This window comes from Mastomys coucha, unplaced genomic scaffold, assembly GCF_008632895.1.
Source record: "Mastomys coucha isolate ucsf_1 unplaced genomic scaffold, UCSF_Mcou_1 pScaffold4, whole genome shotgun sequence".
Classification (NCBI taxonomy): Eukaryota; Metazoa; Chordata; class Mammalia; order Rodentia; family Muridae; genus Mastomys; species Mastomys coucha.
Genome location: NW_022196910.1, coordinates 5,104,042 through 5,120,584, shown reverse-complemented (window position 1 = coordinate 5,120,584; position 16,543 = coordinate 5,104,042). Strand labels below are relative to the sequence as shown.

The 16,543-nt window shown below is 36.7% G+C and overlaps 1 protein-coding gene across 4 annotated transcripts in view; it reads left to right on the top strand.

Annotated features, from left to right (window-relative positions):
• Nucleotides 1–16,543, top strand: part of LOC116076289 (vomeronasal type-2 receptor 116-like) — a 58,287-nt gene that overhangs the window by 23,298 nt on the left and 18,446 nt on the right. For 3 of the 4 annotated variants that reach the window (XM_031349993.1, XM_031349997.1, XM_031349995.1), the window contains exon 5: nucleotides 15,297–15,420. In XM_031349993.1, the coding sequence (XP_031205853.1) occupies nucleotides 15,297–15,420 (124 nt within the window). Of the gene's footprint in view, nucleotides 1–15,094; nucleotides 15,101–15,296; nucleotides 15,421–16,543 lie in introns of all 4 variants that reach the window. The other variant, XM_031349994.1, reaches the window with a different exon arrangement.

Genomic DNA, 16,543 nt, shown 5'->3' with positions numbered 1-16,543 from the left:
TAATATCATATGTAATTAATAATATAAGATAATATATTACAATATATATATACACATAAATGAGGTATTTCTGTTACTCACAGTATGAAATAAGTACATATGTGTATATATATGTTATAATATATTATCTTATATTGCTAATTATATATTAATATATGTTGTAATATATTATCTTATATTATTAATTATATATATTAATATACATATATACACATATATACATTCAGTTCTCTCTCTAGAGAACTCTGACTACAGTTTGTATAGGAATTCTTTGAACTAGTTGCTAAGTTTTCAATAAACTAGAATTGGTTTAAGGAATAAAGTCTCAAAATGAAAAGTCCACCCTAGGCATAGGGTTATTTTTCTTATCAGTCTGTATCTCTAGAAAAGATGCGGCCAAACCCCAAAACCACAACACTATCTTCACACTGATTGAGCTATGGCTAACTATTTTTATATTCACAACTATCCTTACATGGTTTTAACTACCACAGTAATCTATTGTATTCTGTGTATGATTCGTGTTTCTTTTTTCTTGTCTCTTTATGGCACTTCTTGTTAAGCAAGATTATCTGTAATTAAATATCTGTCCTCATTTTAGGTTTTTATATGTCAATCTCTGGCCTCACTCCTGGTCCCCATCTCACAGCAGTGTCTTTCTTTCCATCCTCTCTCCTTTCTTCTCAAAGAGTGTGCCCCCCATGGCTATCCCACACAATTTGGTGCATCTAGTCTCTACACAGGTGTATTCTCTCCTACTCAGGCAGCCCTGTTGGGGAATGGATTCCACAGATAGGCATCAGCTTTAGTGTCAGCTTTTTCTCCAGTTGTTTGCTTGCAGCCAACCATAGGAATGAGCATGGAGAACCCAATGGAGTTAGGAGAAGGACTGAAGGAGCTGAAGGAGTTTGCAACTCCATAGGAAGAACAACAATATCAACCAACCAGAGCTCCCAGAGCTCCCAGGGACTAAACCACCATCCATGTAATGGAGGGACCCATAGCTCCAGCTGTATATGGAGCAGAAGATTGGCTTGTCTGGCATCAATGGGACAGGAGGCTGTTGATCCTGTGAAGGCTTGATGCCCCAGTGTAGGGCAATGCTAGGGCAGTGAGGTGGGACTGGGTGGGTGGTTGGGTCAGGGAGCACCCTCATAGAAGCAGGGGGAGGGGAATGAGACAGGTAGTTTGTGGAAGGGACACCAGGAAAGGGGATAACATTTGAAATGTAAATAAATGAAACAACCAATAAAAAATTGCAAAAAGTATATAACATTTCAAAATATGAATAATACAATTATATAACATACAAAAATATTCATAAGCAAAATTGGTCTGTTTTCTTTTTTATTATTTTATTGATTTATATTTCAAATAATGTTCCCTTCCCAGTTCCTCATCCATGAGCACCCCACCCCCTACTCCTTCCCATTCACTCTAAGAGGGTGCTCCCCCACCCACTCCCACCTTCCCCTCTAACATCCCTCTTTGCTAGTGCATCAAGCTTCCATAGGACTAAGTGCATCCTCTTCCCCTAAGGCCACACAAAGCAGTCCTCTTTTACATATGTACTGGGGGCCCCAGACCAGTCCATGTATATTCTTTCGTTAGTGACTTAGTCCCTGGGATCTCTGAGGATTCCAGTTAGTTGATGATGATGTTCTTCCTATGAGGTTACAATCCCCTTCAGCTCCATTAGTCCTTACCCTAACTCTTCCATTTTGGTCCCTGGGCTCAGTTGAATGCTTGGCTGTAAGTATCTGCATGTGTCTTAGGTGCTGGTAGACCCTTCTAGAAGATAGCAATGCCAGTCTCCTGTCTACAAGCACATCATGGCATCAGCAATACTGTTGTGATTTGGTGCCTGCCCATGTAATGGATCCCAGTTGGAGCGGTCTCTGGATGGCCTATCATTCAGTCTCTACTTCATTTTTTGTCCCCTCATTTCCTTTAGACAGGAACAGTTCTGAATTAAAAATTTGAGATGGGTGAATGGTCCCATCCCTCAACTGGGGGCCGTGTCAATGTACTGGAGGTGGTCTCTTCAGGTTCCATCTTCCCACTGTTGGGAATTTTGACTAATGTCATCTCCACTGGGTCTTGGGGGCATCTCACTTCCCTGGTGGCTGGAAATTTCTAGTAGTTACCCCATCTCCCACCCTATGTTGCTATATAGTTCTATGCATTCTCAAAGGCCCTCAGCATTTCTCTCCTGTCTCCCTGTATACCTTACCCTGCCTTCAATTTCACCTCTGCCTATCCTTGTTCCACCCAGGTCCCTCCTTTCTCTGCCTTCCATGATAATTTTGTTCTCCTTTCTACGTGGAACTGATGTATCCACACTTGGATGTTCTTTCTTGTTAAACTTCATATGGTCTGTGAATTGAATCCTGGAACGTTTTGGCTAATATCTACTTTTCAGTGACTAAATACAATGTATGTCCTTTTGGGTCTAGGTTACCTCACTCATGGTGATGTTTTGTAGTTCCATCCATTTGCCTGCAAAATTTGCAAAGTCCTCATTTATAATAGCTAAGTAGTATTCCACATTTTCTTTATCAGTTCTTTGGTTGAGGTATATCTGGTTTGTTTTCAGCTTCTGGATATTATAAATAAGGCTGTTACCAACATAGTGTAGCATGTGTCCTTGTGATGTTGTGGAGCATCTTTTGGGTATTTTCCTAGGAGTTGTATAGCTAAGTTTTTTTTATATATATATATTTTTTTATAGCTAAGTTTTAATGAAGTACTATTTTCAATTTTTTGAGGAACATCAAGGTTAACATAAAGAGTGGTTGCATCAGTTTACAATCTCACCAGTGAAGGAGTTTTCCTCCTTCTGCACATCTTTGTGAGCATCTGCTATCACCTGAGTTTTTGATCTTAGTAATTCTGATTGGTGTAAGGTAGAATCTCAGTTTTGATTTGAATTTCCCCAATGACTAAAGATGTTGAGTACCACGCACACTCATCTACTCGAGTCATATCCGAAATATCGGGGGTAAAAGCCTGATTAGGATTAGAGGCATTAAGGATCCAAAAGGAGTTCTGTGCCTCCTGGATATTCAGACAGTCGCTGGTATCTCCTAACTCAGACATGTTCCAGATTAGTCTTTCCAATCGTCAACACGCCCTCATATTTAGGCATAAAAGTACCCCATAAAATGATTCATAAATGACTAAGATTGGGCATTGTTTCCTGGCCAGCACAACGTTTCCAACCTATCCTAGTTTAATACCACACTGTCCATAACTTGGAATTTCTCTCAAGGAATCTGCCTTGCCAGAGATAGCAACAGAGGTCAAGCACATTCCTTAGGGCAATAGATAGTTCACAATAGTTAGAAATGGTTTTTTTGTTTGTTTGTTTGTTTGTTTTGTTTTGTTTTTTTTCGAGACAGGGTTTCTCTGTATAGAAATGTTTTACATACTAGAGAGTAATGAAGAGCTTCCACTCAAGGACATTAGCTAGAAGTGTTAGATCGGAACCTGCTAGTCATTGCCTCCAGCAGGACCCAAGAGAATTAGCATAGGAATACCAAATTATCCCCAGCTTCCACCCGCTTCACAATTAGATAGGTGATCTTGGTCAGTAAGATCACTGACCTTGATGTGACTGTCACCTGCCTACGTGACTCTTGTCATCTGCCCTGCTTTCTGTATACTATATAAGCCTGCTTTTCACTTGGTGCAGGAGGACTCAGACTCGCATGCAGGACTCGCACTAGAACTTAGATGGATTAGGACTCAGATTCATGCAGTCTGCAGTCCTCCGGGCCCAGAGCGATTGGGCCCAGGGGATGCAGCACCAGTCTAGAGGAGATAGCTGCTGCTTTAGACCCAGTATGTTTTAGATGGCCTCAGATGTACCTTAACTGCTGAGCTGCCAGATTTACCATCTGTCTTTTACAATGACTCTAAAAGTCTGATGCCATTTTTAAAAAATACATTCAGATCCTATACTTCATGTGTCGTCTCTGCCATCATTTCTTCGCCTATGCCTTGTCGACCTGACTAGGACCCCGTTTCTCCTGCGGGTTGAGGGAGGCCCAGATCGGCCAGACTGTGGCAGTTGAGCATATCTTTAGGTACTTCTTGGCCATTAGAGATTCCTCAATCGAAAATTCTCTCTTTAGTTCAATATCCATTTTTTAATTGGGCTATTTGGTTTGTTGGCGTTTAACCTTTTGAGTTCTTTATATATTTTACATATTATTTCTCTGTCTGATGTAGGATTAGGGAAGATCTTTTCATAACCTGCAGGTTGCCATTTTGTCTTACTGAAAGTGTCATTTGCTTTACAGAAGCATTTCTGTTTCATAAGGTCCCATTTGTCAATAGTTGATCTTAGGCTTGAACCATTAGTGTTCTGTCCAGGAAAAGTTCTCCCATGCCAGTGTGTTTGAGGCTATTCCCACTATCTCTTCTATTAGATTCAGTAGATCTGGTTTTATGTGGAGGTCTTTGATCCTCTGGCACTTGAGCTTTGTACAAGGAAATAAATATGGGTCAATTTGCATTTTTCTACATGCAGAATGCCAGTTAGGCCAGCACCATTCTTTGAAGACGATTTCTTTTCCCAGTGTATGGTTTTGCCTTCTTTGTCAAAGATCAAGTGTCAATAGGTGAGGGGTTTACTTCTTGGTCTTTGACTCTCTTCCATTGATCCACCTGTCTATGTCTCTTCCAAAACTGTGTGGTCTTTATGACCATAGGTCTGTATTATAGCTTGAGGTCAGGGGTGGTAATTCCCCCAGAAGTTTTTTATTGTTGAAAATTATTTTCACTGCCCTGTTTTTTTTTTTCTTGTTGTTATTCCTTATGAAGTTTCCAATAGAAAGAATTGCTGTTTCTGTCATTGTGAAGAATTAAGTTGGGATTTTGATGGGGATTATACTGAATCTGTAGATTTGTTTTAGTAAGAAGGCCATTTTTAGTATACACTCTTGCTGATCCATGAGCATGGAAGAACTTTCCATCTCCAGAGGTCTTATTTGATTTATTCCTTGAGAGACTTGAAATTCTTGTCATACAGCTCTTTCACTTGCTTGGTTAGAGTTACACCAACACATTTTATACTATTTGTGGCTGTTGTGAAGGGTACCATTTCCCTACTTTCTTTCTCAGTCTGATTATCATTTATATAAAGGAAGGCTGCTTATTTGTTTGAGTAATTTTATATCCTGCCACTTTGGTAAAGTTGGTTATGAGCTGTAGCTGTACTCTGGTGGAATTTTGGGAGTTGCTTATGTATATTATCATATCACCTGGAAACAGTGGTACCTTCAGTTTTTTTCTCTCTAAGTTCTATCCCCTTGATCTCCTTTTGTTATCTAATTGCTCTCTCTATAACTTCAAGTACTATATTGAATAAATAGGAAAAGAGTAGGCCGCCTTGTCTTGTCCCTGATTTTAGTGGGATTATTTAAATATTCTCTCCATTTAATTAGATGTTGCCTGTTGGTTTGTTTTATACTGCTTTTTCTTATGTTTAGACATGTGCATTTAATTCCTGATCTCTCCAAGAGTTTTAATATAAAGGAGTGTTGTATTTTGTCAAAGACTTTTTTTAGCATCTAATAAGATGATCCAGTGATTTTCTTCTTTGACTTTGTTTATTTAGTTGATCACATTGATGGATTTCTGTGTATTGGACTTTTCCTGTATGCCTGGGGTAAAGCCTAATTGAACAAGATGGATGATTGTTTTGATGTGTTCTTGAATTTCCTTTGAAAGAATTTGATTGAATATTTTTGAATCAATATTTACAAGCAAAATTGGTCTGAAGTTCTCTTTCTTTGTTGGGTCTTTGTGTGGTTTAGGTATTAGAGTAACTGTGTACTCAGAAAATGAATTAGGTAGTTTTCCTTCTCTTTCTATTTGTGGAATAGTTTGAGGAGTATTAGTAATAGGCTTCCTTTGAAGGTCTTGTAGAATTCTGCACTAAACACACCTGTCCCTGGGCTTTTTTTTTGGGGGGGGGAGACTTTTTAAATATTTATTTATTTATTTATTTATTTATTTATTTATTTATTTATTTTACAATGTTCTGCCTGCAGGGCCAGAAGAGGGCACCAGACCTCATTACACATAGTTGTGAGCCACCATGTGCTTCCTGGGAATTGAACTCATGATCTCTGGAAGAGCAGACAGTGCTCTTATCCTCTGAGCCATCTCTCCAGCCCTTGGTTGGGAGACTTTTAATGACTGCCTCTCTTTCCTTTGGGTTTATGGGGCTGATCAGTTAGTTAATTTACCTAATCCTAGTGTAATTTTGGAACATTTTCTGTCTAGAAAATCATCCATTTAATTTAGGGTTTTCAGGTCTGTTAAATATAGGCTTTTGTTGTACGATCGGATGATTTTTTTGAATTTCCTGAGTTTCTGTTGTTATATTTTCCTTTCATTTCTAATTTTGTTTTTGAGTACTGTCTCTGTGCCCCTTAGTTTGGCTAAGAGTTTATCTATCTTGTTGATTTTCTCAAAAAAAAAAAAATCAGCTCTTTGTTTTGTTAATTTTTTGTGCTGTTTTCTTTGTTTCTAATTTCAGCCAAGAATTTGACAATTTCCTGTAGCCTACTCCTCTTGGGTTTATTTGCTTCTATTTGTTCTAGAGTTTTCACATGTGCTATAATGTTGCTAATGTAGGGTCTCTCGAGTTTCTTCATGAAGGTACTCAGTGGTATGAATTTTCTCCTTAGCCTTGCTTTCTTTGTGTCCTGTTACTGTGGGTATGTTGTGCCTTCATTTTCCTTAAGTTCTACAAAGTCTTTAATTTCTTAATTTTTTCCATGACCAAGTTATAGAGTAGAGAGTTATTCAGTTTCCATGAGTATGTAATATTTCTATTGCTTTTGTTGTTATTTAAGACCAGCATTCTTCTGTGGTGATCTGATAGCATATATGGGATTGTTTTAGTCTTCTTATGTCTGTTGGGGTGTGTCTTGTGTCTCATAATAAGGTCAGTTTTTGAGAAGGTCCAATGAGATGCTGAGAAGAAAGTATATTCTTTTGATTTAGAATGAAATTTTCTGTATATATTTGTTAAATCCATTTGGTTTATAATTTCTGTTAGTTTCACTATGTCTCTATTTGGGTTCTGTTTCAATGAACTGTCCCTTGGTGAGAGTGGGGTCTTGAAGGCTTCCGCTATTTCTATGTGAGGTCCAATGTGTATTTTGAGCTTTAATACCCTTGCATTTGGGGCATAGATGTTCAGAATTGAACCTTTATCTTTGTGAATCTTTCCTTTCATGACTATTGATGAGTGTGAAGTGTCCTTCACTATCTCTTTTGATAACTTTAGGTTGAAAGTCTATTGTCATTGAAGTGTGTTTACATTATGCAGCAAAATGCTGGATCCTGCTTGTATATTCAATCTGTTAGTCTGTGTCTTTTTATTTGAGTTCATTGATGTTGAAGGATAGTAAAAGTCAATGGGTGTTAGGAGGATTTTCTTTCTGGTTCAATCTATTTGCTGTTCTGTAGGTTTCTTGTTCATTTATGGACATCTCTTCCTTTAGGTTAAGGAAGTTATCTTCTGTGAGTAGGTTGAAGATGTTTTTTGGCCCTTTTAATTGGGAATCTTCACTCTCTTCTAATCCTATTACTTGTGGGTTTCATCTTTCTATTGTGTCCTGAATTTCATGGATGGGTTTAGCTTAGGAACTTTTTGCACTTTGTATTTTCTTTGACTGTTGTATCAGTATATTCTCTTGTATGTTCTATACCTGAGATTCTCTCTTTTATCTCCTGTATTCTTTTGGTGATGCTTGCATCTGTGACTTCTGATCTCTTTATTAGGTTTTCTGGCACCAGGGTTGTCTCCCCTTGTGTTTTTTTATTGATTCTATTTATTGGATAGTTTTGTTCAATTCCTTCACATGCTTGATTATGTTTTCCTGTATTTATTTAAGGAGTTTATTTATGTCCTCCTTAAAATCCTATGATCAGAAAACTTATGGCTCAGGCTCTAAGATCAACCATTGACAAATGGGACCTTTTGAAATTAAAAGCTTTTGTAAGGGAAAGGACACTCTCAATATGACAATGCAGAATACTACAGTTTGGGAAAAAGATCTTCACTGACCCTACATGTGATTGAGGGCTAATATTCAAAATATATAAATAACTCAAGAAGTTAAACTCAAAAAAAACCAAATAATATATTCAAAAATAGGGTAAAGGGCTAAACAGAGGATTCTCAAGAAAGGAATCATCAGTGGACAAGAAGCATTTAAAGAAATGTTCAATATCCTTAGACGTCAAAGAAATGCAGATCAAAATGACCCTGATATTTCACCTTACACTAAGAAGAATGGCTAAGATAACAAACTCAAGTAATAACACATGCTTGGAAGAATGTGAAGAAAGAGGAACACTTCTCCATTGGTGGTGCAATAGGGAACTGGTCCAACCAATGTGGAAATCAATCTGGCAGTTCCAAAGAAAAGTTGTCTTGATTTGTATTTCCCTGAAGACTAAGGATGTTGAACATTTCTTTAGGTGCTTCTCAGCCATTCCATATTCCTCAGTTGAGAATTCTTTGTTTAACTTTATACCCCATTTTTAAATAGTATTATTTGGTTCTCTAGAGTCTATCTTCTTGAGTTCTTTGTATATATTGGATATTAGCCCTCTATCAGATATAGAATTGGTAAAGATCTTTTCCTAATCTGTTGATTGCTGTTTTCTCCTATTGATAGTGTCCCTTGCCTTACAGTAGCTTTGCAAGTTTGTGAGGTCCCATTTGTCAATTCTTGATCTTAGAATATAAGCTACTGTTATTCTGTTCAGGGAAATTTCCCCTGTGCCCATGTGCTAGAGGCTCTTCCTCACTTTCTTTCCTATGAATTTCAGTGTATCTGGTTTTATATGGAGGTTCTTCATCCACTTGGACTTGAGCTTTGTACAAGGAGATAGAAATGGATTGATGAACATTCTTTTGCATGCTAACCACCAGTTGAGCCAGCACCATATGTTGAAAATCCTGTCTTTTTTCCACTGGATGGTTTTACCTCCTTGGTCAAAGATCAGGTACCATAGTTCTGTGGATTCATTTCTTGTCTTCAAGTATGTTCCATTGATCTACCTGCCTGTCACTGTACCAATACCATGCAGTTTTTATCATAATTGCTCTGTAGTACAACATGTTTAGAGATGGTTATTCCACCAGAAGACCTTTTATTTTTGAGAATAGTTTTTACTATTCTAGGTTTTTTGTTATTTGAGATGAATTTACAAATTGCTCTTTCCAACTCTGTGAAGAACTGAGTTTGAATTCTGGTGAGGACTGCAGTGAATCTACAGACTGCTTTTATTAAGATGGCCATTTTTACTATATTAATCCTGTCAATCTACAAACATGGCAGATCTTTCCATCTGCTGAGCTCTTATTTGATTTCTTTCTTCAGATACTTGAAATTCTTGTCATAAAGATCTTTCACTTGCTTAGTTAGAAACACTCCAAGGTATTTTATATTATTTGTGACTATTGTGAAGGGTGTTGTTTCCCTAGTTTCTTTCTCAGCCTGTTTATCCTTTGTGTAGAGGAAGGCCATTGATTTGCTTGAATTAATTTTATATTCAGCTAATTTGCTGAAGTTGTTTATCAGGCTTAGGAGATCTCTGGTGGAATTTTTGGGGTCACTTAAACATACTGTCATATCATCAGCAAATAGTGATAATTTGACTTCTTCCTTTCCAATTTGTATCCCTTTGATCTCCTTTTGTTGTCTAATTGCTCTGGCTAGGAATTGGAAGTCCTAGGGTTAGGGTTAGGGTTAGGGTTAGGGTTAGGGTTAGGGTTAGGGTTAGGGTTAGGGTTAGGGTTAGGGTTAGGGTTACGGTAACAACAAGTACAACATTGGAGAGATAGGGAGAGAGTGTGAAGTCTTGTCTATTCCCTGATTTTAGTGGGATTGCCTCAAGTTTCTCTCCATTTAGTTTGATATTGGCTACTGGTTTGCTGTATATTACTTTTATTATTTTTAGGTATGGGCCTTGAATTCCTGATCTTTTCAAGACTTTTATCTTGAAGGTGGGTTGTATTTTGTCAAATGATTTTCAGCATCTAATGAGATGATCATATTTTTTTCTTTGAGTTTCTTTACATACTGGATTACATTGCTGCATTTTCATATATTGAACCATCCCTGCATCCCTGGGATGAAGCCTACTTGTTCATGTTGGGTGATCATTTTGATGTGTTCTTGGATTCGATTTTTAAGAATTTTATTGAGTATTTTTGCATTGATTTTCATAAGGGAAATTAGTCTGAATTTTTCTTTCTTTGTTAGGCCTTTGTGTCCTTTAGGTCTCAGAGTAATTGTGGCTTGGTAAAACGAATTGAGTACTCTACTCAATTCGTTTCTATTGTGGGTAGTAGTTTCAGGAGTATTGGTATTAGATCTTCTTTGAAGGTCTGAAAAAACTCTGCACTAAATCCATCTGTTCCTTGTTTTTATTTTTTTTTATTTTTTTATTTTTTTGGTTGGGAGACTATTAATGACTGTTTCTATTTCATTAGGGGTTATGGTACTGTTTAAATCATCTGATCATGATTTGAGTTGTGTACCTGGTATCTGTCTAGAAAATAGTCCATTTCATCCAGGTTTTCCAGTTTTGTTTGCTATAGGCTTTTGTAGTAGGATGTCATGATTTTTTGGATTTCCTAAGTTTTTGTTTTTATGTCTCCCTATTTATTTCTGATTTGGTTAGTTAAGATACTATCTCTGTGTCCTCTGGGTTAGTCTGGCTAAGGGTTTATCTATCTTGTTGATTTTCTCAAAGAACAAGCTCCTGGTTTGGTTGATGCTTTGTATAGTTCTTTTTGTTTCTACTTGGTTGATTTCATCCCTGAATTTGATTGTTTCCTGCCATCTACTCCTCTTGTGTGAAATTGTTTCTTTTTGTTCTAGTGTTTTCAGTTGTGCTGTCAAATTGCTGCTGTATGCTCTCTCCTAAGGAGGTACTCCAAGCTTTGAGTTTTCTTCTTAGGACTGCTTTCATTGTGTCCCATAATTTTGGGTGTGTCATGGTTTCATTTTCATTAAACTCTAAAAAGTCTTCAATTTATTTCTTTATTTCTCCCTTGACCAAGTTATCATTTAGTAGAGTGTTGTTAAGCTTCCACATGTATGTGGGCTTTCTATTATTTATGATGTTATTAAGGATCAGTATTAGTCAATGGTGATCTGATAGGATGCAAGGAATTATCTCAGTCTTCTTGTATCTGTTGAGGTCTGATCTGTGACCAATTATATGGTCAGTTTTGGAGAAGGTACCATGCGGTGATGAGAAGAAGGTATATCCTTTTGTTTTAGTATAAAATGTTCTATAGATATCTGTTAAATTCATTGGTTTCACAACTTCTGTGAGTTTCACTCTGTCACTATTTGGTTTATGTTTCCATGATCTGTCTATTGCAGAGAGTGGGGTGTTAAAGTCCCCCACTATTGTTGTGTGCGGTGCAATGTGTGCTTTCAGCTTTTGTAAAGATTCTTTTATGAATGTAGGTGCCCTTGCATTTGGAGCATAGAGGTTCAGAATTGAGAGTTCATCTTCGTAGATCTTACCTTTGATGAGTATGAAGTGTCCCTCCTTATCTTTTTTCACTTTAGGTTGAAAGTCTATTTTATTTGACATGAGAATGACTACTCCTTCTTGTTTTTGAGGACCATTTACTTAGGAAATTCCAGCCTTTTATTCTGAGGTAGTGTCTGTCTTTGTCACTGAGGTATGTCTTCTGTATGCAACAAAATGTTGGGTCCTGTTTACATTCCAAAACTGATAGTCTATATCTTTTTATTGGGGAATTGAGTCTGTTGATATTAATAGATATTAAGGAAAGGTAATTGTTGCTTCCTATTATTTTTGTTGTTAGAGTTGGAATTCTGCTCATGTGGTTTTCTTCTTTTAGTTTTGTTGAAAGATTACTTTCTTGCTTTTTCTAGGATGCAGTTTCCCTCCTTATGTTGGAATTTTCCACTTATTATCCTTTGAAGCACTGGATTTGTGGAAAGAGATTGTTTAAATTTGGTTTTGTCATGGAATACCTTGGTTTCTCCATCTATGATAATTGAGAGTTTGGCAGGTATAGTAACCTGGGCTGGCATTTGTGTTCCCTTAGGTCCATATGACATCAGCTCAGGATCTTCTGTCATTCATAGTCTCTGATGAGAAATCTGGTGTAATTCTGATAGGTCTGCCTTTATATATTACTTGACATTTTTCCCTCACTGCTTTTAATATTCTTTCTTTGTTTTGTCTATTTGGTGTTTTTATTATTAAGTGATTGGAGGAATTTCTTTTCTGGTACAAACTATTTGGAGTTCTGTAGGCTTCTTGAATGTTCATGGGCATCTTTCTTTAGCTTAGGGAAGTTTTTTTTTCTATAATTTTGTTGAAGATATGTACTGGCCTTTTACATTGAAAATCTTCACTTTCTTCTATACCTATTATCCTTAGGTTTGGTCTTCTCATTTTGTCCTCAATTTCCTTGATGTTTGGGGTTAGGATCTTTTTGCATTTTGCATTTTCTTTGACTGTTGTGTCAATGGTTTGTATAGTATCTTCTGTATCTGAGATTCTCTCTTCTATCTTCTGTATTCTGTTGGAGATGCTTGCATCTATGGCTCCTGATTTCTTTCCTAGATTTTCTACCTCCAGAATCATCTCTTTTTATGATTTATTAATTGTTTCTACTTCTATTTTTAGATCCTAGATGATTTTGCTGGATTTCTTTGCCTGTTTGGTTGTTTTATCCTGTAATTTTTTTAAGGATTTTTGTGTTCCCTCTTTAAGGGATTGTACCTGTTTACTTGTGTTCTTTTGTATTTCTTTAAGGTAGTTATTTATGTCCTTCTTAAATTCCTCTATCAGCATCATGAGATATGACTTTAGATCTGAATCTTGCTTTGCCAGTGTGTTGGGGTATCCAGGAATTGCTCTTCTGGGAGTACTGGGTTTTAATGATGCCAAGTAGTCTTAGTTTTTGTTGGTAAGTTTCTAGTGTTTGCATTTCATCATCTGGTAATCTCTGGTGTTAGATGTTTTTGCCATCCCTGGCTGGAACTTGTTCCTCCTGTAGGTCTGTAAGCCTGTGTCAGCACTCCTGGGAGATCAGCTCTCTCCTGGTAAGATCCATGCACAGCAGTCCCTCCTGGTTGCAGATGGATGCTGGAAGCACCCTGTCCCAGCTGCTCTGCTGCTTCTTTGTCCTGTGCCTCCTGGATGGTCCTGCAGTCTGCAGTCTAACTCCCAACAATGGTCAGCAGCAGCTGTGAATGGAAGTCCAAGGATCTAGCAGTTGCTCAGTCCCACAAGGCAAGCAGGCAAAGAAGGGTGAGAGCATAGTTTATGATTTAATTATTATGTGGTTGGAGGGTTTCCTTTTGTGGTTCACTCAATTTTATGTTCTCCAAGCTTCTTGTATATTTATGGCTTTCTCTTTCTTTAGGTTAGGGGTGGCTTCTTCTATGATTTTTTAAAGATATTTCATGTGCTTTTGAACTGGGAGTCTTCGCCATATTATATAGCTATTATTCTTAGGCTTGGCCTTTTAATAGTGTCCCAGATTTTCTGGATGTTTTGAATTAGGAATGTTTTACTTTTGGAGTTTTCTTTGACTTTAACTTCTTCTATTGAATATTCTACACCTGAAATTCTCTCTTCTAGCTCTTGTATTGTGTTGTAGACTCTGTGGTCTATAATTATTTTTCTCTTTCCTAGGTTTTCCATCTCCAGGGTTGTCTCCATTTCTGATATCTCTATTGATTCTATTTTTATTTTTAGGTCTTGAGCAGTTTTATTCATTTCCTTCACACATTGGATTGCATTTCCCTGTATTTGTGCAAGGCATTTATTTATCTCTTTTTAATGGCCTCTATCACCTTCATAATCTTGTATTTAAGGTTATTTTCTTGTGATTCTGATTTATTAGGATATAAAGGTCTTGCTGTAGTAGGAGATCTGGGTTGTGGTCATGCCATCTTGCATTGGCTTGTGTTAATTGTATTCTTGCTCTTGCCTTTAGTCATCTGGTTGTCTCTGGTGTTGGCTGTCCTGGCAGTCCCACTGTGTGTAGTTACCTACTGGGACTTGTAGTCTTGGGTGAGAGTAGGCTACACAAAAAACAAAGAGAGCTGTTGGCTTGGGTGTGAGTACAAATCTTAGATTGCAGGTAGCAGTGTAGACTAGAAGATGGAGCTGGTTGTCTTAGGTGGGGGCAGGCCTCCCTGGAAGAGCTATGGTCTGGGGAGTAGGTATCAGTTTAAGATTGCAAGTAGAAGTGTAAACTAGAAAAATGATGGAGTTCTGAAAAGACGGGACAGGCATAAGAGATGCTGGGTTTTTCTTTTTCTCTTTCTTTTTCTTTTCCTTTTTCTTTTTTTTTGGTCCCAGCAGGCAGAGAATTAAGGTATGGGTGTATCACCTGGCTGTCCCATATAAGAACAGACCTTGTAACAGGCAAGCAGAGCTGTGGGCTGAGGAGAATGGTGCCAATCCTGATTGCAAATAGAGGTGTGGACCAGAAGGAAGATGAAGCCACCATATAATTGTTTAGTAACTCATTTTTGTATATCTTAGATTTTCATTGTAACTTTAATTTTATTATATCTCTAAGAATCTCTAACAACATGCTATGAGCATATACATTGAATAACCCTTCACTATTCCATCCCACATTTTATTCACCAAAAGTTTTTTCCCATTTTTATTTCTAAACATTTCAAAAACCAAATTATACTATTCAATAATCCTTATGGATCACTTTAATTTAAGAAGAAACACATTTTTATCTCTTCATTCAAACAATTACACTTAGAATGTAAAAATACTTCCACAATATATCATGGCCTTTAACTTCATTGCAGGTTTGTAAGAAGTGCCCAGATACCATAATTTGACAAATAATACATGAAAATAGAAGAGCATTATAACACAATTGTTACTGTTTTAATTATGGTTTTACTGATGTGAACAGATACCCTGACCAAGGCAACTCTCATAAGGAAAACTGATTCAGAGGTTTAGTCCAGTATTATCAAGGTAGAAGCATGGCAGCATCCAGTCAGGCATGATGTAGGAAGAGCCAAGAGTTCTACATCTTGTTCCAAATGCAAACAGAAGACTGGCTTCCTGGGAGCTAGGATGAGGGTCTTAAAGCCCATGCCCACAATGAAACACTTCCTGCAGCAAGGCCACTTAGTCCAACAAGGCCACACCTTCTAATAGTGCCATATCCTGGGTCAAGAATTTCAAACCATCACTGTTTTATATTTTATTTACAATAGGTGCCCACCTCTACTTGCAGTGTGATCTGTGTCCCTGGATTCAGGAGATTTCATCAGGAACAGACACCAGACTGCTGTTTTGAATGTGTTCAGTGCCCAGAGAATGAGGTTTCCAATAAGACAGGTATGTGTTTTTGTGTAGAAGAATTTGTTAATATCTTTTGAATGTGTCTAGAAGGAAGTCGCAGACATAAAACATGCAGTTTAATATAATCATTTTACTTATATCAAGAATATTCTGAGCCCTTGAATGAACATTCACTGTCTTCCATAACCACAAATTTTGTTCATATTATGGTGGTTGTATATAGTTGAGAACATTAAAAGACTTTACTACATATAGTGGAAAGTAAGAAAATATATCTGATTTGATGGTTGTTTTATGAATGTGAAATATATGCAAAAATGTATGTGTTCATACATACAATCATACAATCATTAATACACTTTTATGCATATCACATACACATAAGAACTTACCCAAGTATATTTTAGTTGAAAGGTATTTACATCCCCTTCTATTTCTCTATTCAGCACCTACTATTTACTTCACTTGAAACTGTTTATATGTCCCCTCTATTCTCAGATTAATAGCAAAAAGACAAGAGAGGTAGATTAAATCAAGATATATTATACACACATTAAGAATAAATTCAACTATTAATTCAACTTAATTTAATGAATATAATATAAATATCAATAACATAAAACAAAATAATAAAAATAATATACCAGTTATCACAGGAAAAAACTTATTAGGAAAATTAAACGCCATATTTTTTTCAAAATACTTAATTATTGAGGTGATATTCTTAAGCTGAAGGAGATTTTGGTCCATGGAATGGACATATTTTTTTATGCAAACAATCTGTGCCTAAGGAAATTTTATATCCTAGTTGCTAAATGAAGATCCAGACTAAGGGCACAAGGCAATGTGTATATAGCATTGTATCAGTTTATTTTATGATCTAGACATAATGACAGTGTTCTATTGCTGTGAAGATAGAGCATGAATATGACATTTTAAAATAAAGCATATAATTGGAAAATTGGTTATACTTTCAGAAGCTTAGTCTATTTTTAATTAATTATTTTATTTATATATTTCAAATGTTGCTTCTCTCATATTACCATCCCCCTCCTCATTGCTTTTGAGAGAGTTCCCCACACAGGGATTAACCTTCTTTGGGGATATCAAGTCTCTACAGGATTAGGCACATCCTTTCCTTTTTTTTTTTTTTTTTTTT